At 41.0% G+C, this 6174-nt stretch overlaps 1 protein-coding gene across 1 annotated transcript in view; it reads left to right on the top strand.

The window, feature by feature from the left end:
- Positions 1-6174, top strand: part of SLC38A6 (solute carrier family 38, member 6) — a gene marked incomplete at its 5' end in the record, with an annotated part of 37827 nt that overhangs the window by 23108 nt on the left and 8545 nt on the right. The window contains 4 exons of the mRNA XM_010138817.1: positions 460-542; positions 1013-1071; positions 5630-5695; positions 5895-5948. Of these exons, the coding sequence (XP_010137119.1) occupies positions 460-542; positions 1013-1071; positions 5630-5695; positions 5895-5948 (262 nt within the window). The remainder of the gene's footprint in view (positions 1-459; positions 543-1012; positions 1072-5629; positions 5696-5894; positions 5949-6174) is intronic.

Genomic DNA, 6174 nt, shown 5'->3' on the forward strand with positions numbered 1-6174 from the left:
AGCAGGAAATGGGAATTAATGTTGCTGTTTCTTCCAGTTGTGTAAATATGCAACTCGGTGTAATCCAGTTCAAGACAATGTAGCGCACTGTGCAGAGAATGAAATACCCTTGCTCTGATCATTGCTTCAGATAAAGGCAGGGATTTGCATATTGTGCTGCTGAGGAATAACTTTACATGCATCAGACCCTGATCCATGCAGGCAGTTGCATCTGCAACGTGACCTTCAATGCTAGTTCGTTACAGGACGGTGCGCTGCTTCCTCGTTATCTGGGAGCTCTATTTTATGTCACAGTACGGAAACTAGGAATGTGAATTCATGTAAATAGCTTGTGAGACTGGAAAGAACTTATTTTTCTTGTCCTAGTTGTTATTTTGTCTAAGATCACAGTTTTAAAGTAGAACGTATTTTTTAGGACTCTTGAGCTTTCTATCAAATCTCAAATAAATTTTCCAACAGGTCTTGGTACCTTGATGGGCGACTGCTGCTGCTGCTGACTTCAGTCTGCATTGTTTTTCCTCTTGCGCTTCTTCCTAAAATTGGTGAGTAATTAAAGGAGAGAAGCGAATATTATTCTACTTTAGTAGCAATAACAGTTGAAGACTTTAAAACCTTAATGGGTTATTTATTTATTTTAACTGGCAGGGGGTTGGTGATGGTGGGGATTACTTAAGTTGTTACAGTGTGTTCTGCCTCCCAGCCCTGCCTAGTTAACCTATTACTTGGGTTGCAGTAGTATTTTGTCTGCAATACTAAAATAAAATCTTTACAGCAGAACATTAAAGAGCTGCATTTACTTACAGCGTGCCATTAGTGGTAAGCCAGTTCTAATTCTGCCCTACAAAACTACATAAATGATCTGTGACAGGCAGTTGGAATGTTGTTATTCTGAGTCCTAAGCCCCAGATACCAAGCGCTGTAATAGAAAACATGCCTAAAATGTAAAGCTTTAGCTGTACATTAGGATCACTTTCCTTATAAATTCTCTTTTATTTTTACTGTTATTTTACAGGCTTTCTTGGCTACACAAGTAGTTTATCATTTTTCTTTATGGTGTACTTTGCTCTTGTGGTAAGTTAAAAATCTGTGCACAGCTTATCTATTTTTTTCTTATTGTTTGAATGTTTTCATAAGCCTGTTTTGAAAGGAATTGTCTTCCCCTCCCCCCTTAACTTTTTATGTGAAATTTAGAGTTTTCCTTAGGTTCAGTATGTGCTTGCCTGGACAGACTACATTTGTTTTACTGAGACATGGAAATGCATATGAATCTTCAAGCATGTGAAAAGATTTAAAATAATTATATTTTGGACTGGTAAATGTAGCAATATTTTTGTTTTGCTGACAGTGCAGTGAAGGGAGCTGGCACGTCTGCTTTTGTTTCCCTGCTAGTAGTGGAATGGAATTCTGTTAGCTTCTAACTGTTACTGCGACTAGCGCTGAGGAAAATTTAATATTCTCCAAATAAATTAAGTTTACATGTGTAATGGAGTGCCAGAGTTCAAAAAAAGGCAAAGAAAACTAGAACTTCATTAAGGCAGTTTACAAGATTCATTAATACGTCAATGACCTTATTCTTCTTTCCCGCTGAAAGGAAAAGTTCTTTTCTCTGGGCCGTGAGGGTTTTTTGACCCTGATGTTCACCCTCTCAAGGCCCCTGTGAGGTAGAGGTTTCCGAAGTGAGACCTGCTAGGCAGATCTAAGAGGGAAAATGTGCCTTTAAGTTGCACTGTTTTTCTTTTTACAGGGAAAAATGTTAATGCACGTGTGTAATATGTCGTACAACTGAGCAACTTGCACTCTGTCATCTAGGTATAGAACAAGAATCTTATTTGGGAGCCTGGAAATATGTTCCCTCTCTCCCCTGTCATTCTGGCTTGCATTGACTTGCATTTAATACCTGCTTTACAAAGGGATAAACAGAGTTGAAGGCAAGTTGGACAAACATGCCATCCAGGAGACCAAGGCAGTCCATTAGGAACTAAATCATGTGATAAAACCGAACTTCAAAGCTGTCAAAACATCTCCCTAGGGTATCCCTGGAGAATTGCAGTGTTTGTAGGACCTTGGGAAGTATTCTTCCAAAGCTGAGCATTGAGGAGCAGCTACAGCCTCTCCAGAGTTGATGGAAATTCATTTGTAATATTTATAAATTACCTTAACTTTTGACCTCTCCTAAACGTTGTCTTAAAAAAAAAAAAAGGCACTAACCTATAATGCTGAAATAGGTTGAAGGTAGTTACAGGAGTATTTAAAACAAGTTCAGTTCCTGGATTTCAGTGGGGATGTATATGCATCTTTGAGTGAAGCTTTTCTGATGGGTGGATGCATTCGAAAACAATTTTGGGCTCAGAAGAGGCAAGTGTGTCTGCACACAAGTCTTGCTTCCACGTCAAACTGGGATGATTTAAGCTAGGGTTTGATTCTCTGTCGACAGAGTAGGTGGAAAACGCTGATGAAGGAGTACACAGTTAAATCTCTGTGCTTACTCTTTAAATGATAAAGCAGCCCCCACGATAAATCTAACTGAGGTCAAAATTTTTAAAAGCTGTTACGGATATTTAAAGAAAATTACTACTCTGCCCAGAATATTCTCTCTGACTTCTTTAGGTGCTCAAACTCAAAGGCATTAAATGTGCTCTAGTTTTCCTATCTAATTGTTTTGAAGTGGGTGATATGTGCTGTTGAAATGGTGTTTTAGTTTGCACAATGTTAATTTCTGCATGGCAGATACGTTTTGATTTGTTCCAGAAGAAAACTGAGTCAGTCATATGGAAGTAATACACTTATATTTTGCATATACAATAATTCTGGTGCGTTTTCAAGTGCATGCCATCTGTTCAGCTTTTTGCCAGCAAGCCACAGGTTTAAGATGTCCTGCAGAAAAGATCGGTATGATAGACAGCATATGTTTTGGTCAGTGCGGTGGAGGGAGTGCAGCGAGCAAAAGGTCTAGAGACTGCTCTTCGTTCTCGGTGCTCTGCCACGAGGCTTCGGCAGGTCTTATTCCTCCTCTGACCACTTCAGCATCTTTTCCTTTTTACTGGTTGTAGTCCTCGGTTGGAAATGGTGAGCTGATCTGGGAGTAAAACAAATCTCTGTAACTATTTATTAATTCAAAGCCGGATTCTGTGAGGTCCTGAGCACTTTTGTTTCTGATCGTTGAATACTTCTCTGAATCCTGAGCAAACAGAAATTAAATGTGATCGTTACACTTTTTTTAATTGCCTGTCCTTTTGCTATGTTGAATATTGGTGGAGAGTAAAGACGGATTTTTCTGGTTTTGTTGAGACAGCCCTTGGTAGCTTGGGTTAATGATTCCTGACAGTATTTTTCTAAACCTCTTGTTTACGTTCCCAGAACAAAATGTGATGCAGATTGGGAACCTGCCATATATAATGACTGATGTTATGAGCAGAGAACCCCTCTTTGAGTGCTGTCACTACTGCTGGAATAAAGGGATTCCTGTTTTCCCTCTGCAGGATATGAAAAAGCAACATCACTGAGAGCATTAGAACATTTTGATCCTCTGACTTTATGTTTAGCAGTGGTTTTGGTGTGAGTTTAAAATACCCTATTTCCACTAGAATCTCTCTTTAGGGTTTTTTCACTAGTCCGTTATACTCAAAAGACAGTGTTTATATGAAATAGGCTTCAAATTCCAGAGGAAGATTGTGCTGCCTGCATGACTGCTCAGCTATCTGGGCTGTGCTGCCAACTTAAAAATCTCCTCCTGTTGGGGGGAACCTCATTAGACTACAACTGGGAACCCAAGCAGATTTGAGTAATTAAGCAGGTTGGCAAATGTAATTACTGGTACACTTTATTTTGTATCCTTTTACTTCCATTTCAATCTGTTCCTAATCTGTATGAATTTTATTTTAGAAAAGTGTTCTTCAGCTCTTTAGGATTGGCTTGGCTTGTCCTCCCGCTGCAGTGCTTGTATACGTCCTTGCTCAGTAGCTTGCAGGAGACCCTGTCCCCAGCACTGCCAGGCACACTTTACTTTCCCCAAAGCTTCCCCAGGAGCTTCATGCCCCTTTTCATTGCTCAGGAAGCCTCTTCCAGCTTTAGCCAGAGTTCCCACAAAGCCTTCTGCTCTGGAGCCTTCAAAGCCTCTCCTTTATTTCCCCTCTCTGAGTGACTTTAAATACGGAGATCTCCTAGAAAAAATATTTTGCTTTCTTGCTCAGCCTCATAAATGCCTCCATCTAGCCAACAAGTGTGGGCTTCCTGGGGAGGTAGCACAGCCATGTGTCCGTCGTTGTGGTGCTAGAGCAGCAGCAGTCTGCATCTGTGTCTCAGCTCGTAGGTTCTCGCTGCTTGTTGCACAGGAGATGAAAGAGGGGTGACCCGTGTGACAGAGTCATCAGTATGTACAAGCTATATTTTAGTGTTACGTCCTTTCCTCCTTCTCCCTTGCTCACTCTTCAGTGAACTTCTTGAATCACTGCCAGCATGTTCTTGTCACTTCCTCCACCCTTCCTCAGATGAGGTTGCACAGAGAGCGGCAGCTTGCCCAATCAATAAGCAGATAAGAACAGATCTCCTGGCATCGCCAGTGCCTCCAGTGTGGTTGGAGGATTTCCGTTGACAATCCTTTTTCACAAAGTTTGCAGACTGCTGTTGAGCAAGCTGCTACCCTCTTCCACACCCTGAGTTGCAGTGAGTTCCGAGTTGTGCACTTTAAGATGTGTGTTTCTGCCGCGATGGACTTAGCGTGCCGTGTGTCCGCAGTTTCCTTTCCCCACGCTTTGTCTGGAGGTAGAATTTGTTTGCTTCTGCTGGCAGTGGTGACAAGAGGGAGCATCTAATCCTTGTCCTCTGGGAAACATTGCTTAGCTGCAAGCAAGAAGTAGTTCTCAGAGCCAGGAGAAGTGTTCTCTTCTATGTTATTCTGCTCATGAATCTGAGTCTTTAATTAAGTTTTTAATTATTTGCCCTAGGCTTCAAAAGAATTATGATCTCTAAAGCCAGGCAACTACAATAGGAAATTAATTAGGGTGAGGAGAGCAATGCAGCTATCACTTTAAACTAGGCTCCTGCAAAAGGAGGTAACGTTTCTTATTTTAATTTCCCTTTGATTTTCAGCCCTGTTACTTGGCAGTCCCTAAACCAGCAGGGTGTAGCTAAAGCCCCAATGACATTCTGGGACAATAATTGCATTTATTGTTTTTCCTTTGCTTTCTAGTCCAAACCATATGTTTCTGCCTTTTAAGATTAGCCCTAGGCTCTGCTCTATCTCTGTTAAGGGCTTGTCTGCTTAGGAAAGGAGCCTGGGATCGCTAACACAGCAGCGATTCTGTATGGGAGGCGGTTAGTGTGGAGCACAGAGTGACTGCGGAGTGCTGGTTGTGTTTCAGTTAATGTCAGAGCTCGTTTCAGCGCACCACCTCCAGACAGGCACACCATACGGCTGCCAGCTGTGCCGAGAAAGCAGCTGTAGGCAATGGCACTGCCGAGTTTTGCTGTCAGGTCTCCTTCTTGTGGCCTGACCAGTCAAGCCTCTTAATTTGCTATGGGTGTAGCTCCCTGTTTTGTATACCGACAGTCTCATGTTCTAGCTACGTATATCTACATTTAAACTGATTTTTAGGGTATCATTCGTACATGAAATATGCTGTCTTTGCAGGTCATGATAAAAAAATGGTCGATCCCCTGTCCTCTGCCTCCAAGTAGTGTCATAGAGACTTTACAGGTAAAGTACATGCTGTTTTGAAGTTCTTCTAATTTTATTAGTAACTGTAATGCTTAACATTACAGTTACATTAACACTTGCAGAGTTACTTGTAATTTAAATTCCTTCTTTTCTTAATCATGACAGAAACTATAAAGTTTCATATCTGTGATTTCAGCTTGTTCTTTCATTATGCCTTTTTTTTTTTTGCGCCTTACAGGTTTCAAATTCTACTGGGGATTGCAAAGCAAAGCTCTTTCATCTTTCAAAAGAGGTAATCTCTATTAACAATACACACGCTTAAAGGGGGGGGTGCTGGTTTTCTAAAGCACCGAGGTTTAAACTTTATGCAGGGTAAGCTGTTCTTCTGTAAAAGTAGTTATATATAGGCTGCTGAAGTATTTCCTATACCTGCTGCCAAGTGTTATCCAGTCTCACTCTTTCTTTTTTTATATGAAGGCTGGCTGTCCAAGTTAGCATTTATGAAAACATTTTGCAAA

This window comes from Buceros rhinoceros, unplaced genomic scaffold (assembly GCF_000710305.1).
Source record: "Buceros rhinoceros silvestris isolate BGI_N320 unplaced genomic scaffold, ASM71030v1 scaffold5216, whole genome shotgun sequence".
NCBI classification, from domain to species: Eukaryota; Metazoa; Chordata; class Aves; order Bucerotiformes; family Bucerotidae; genus Buceros; species Buceros rhinoceros.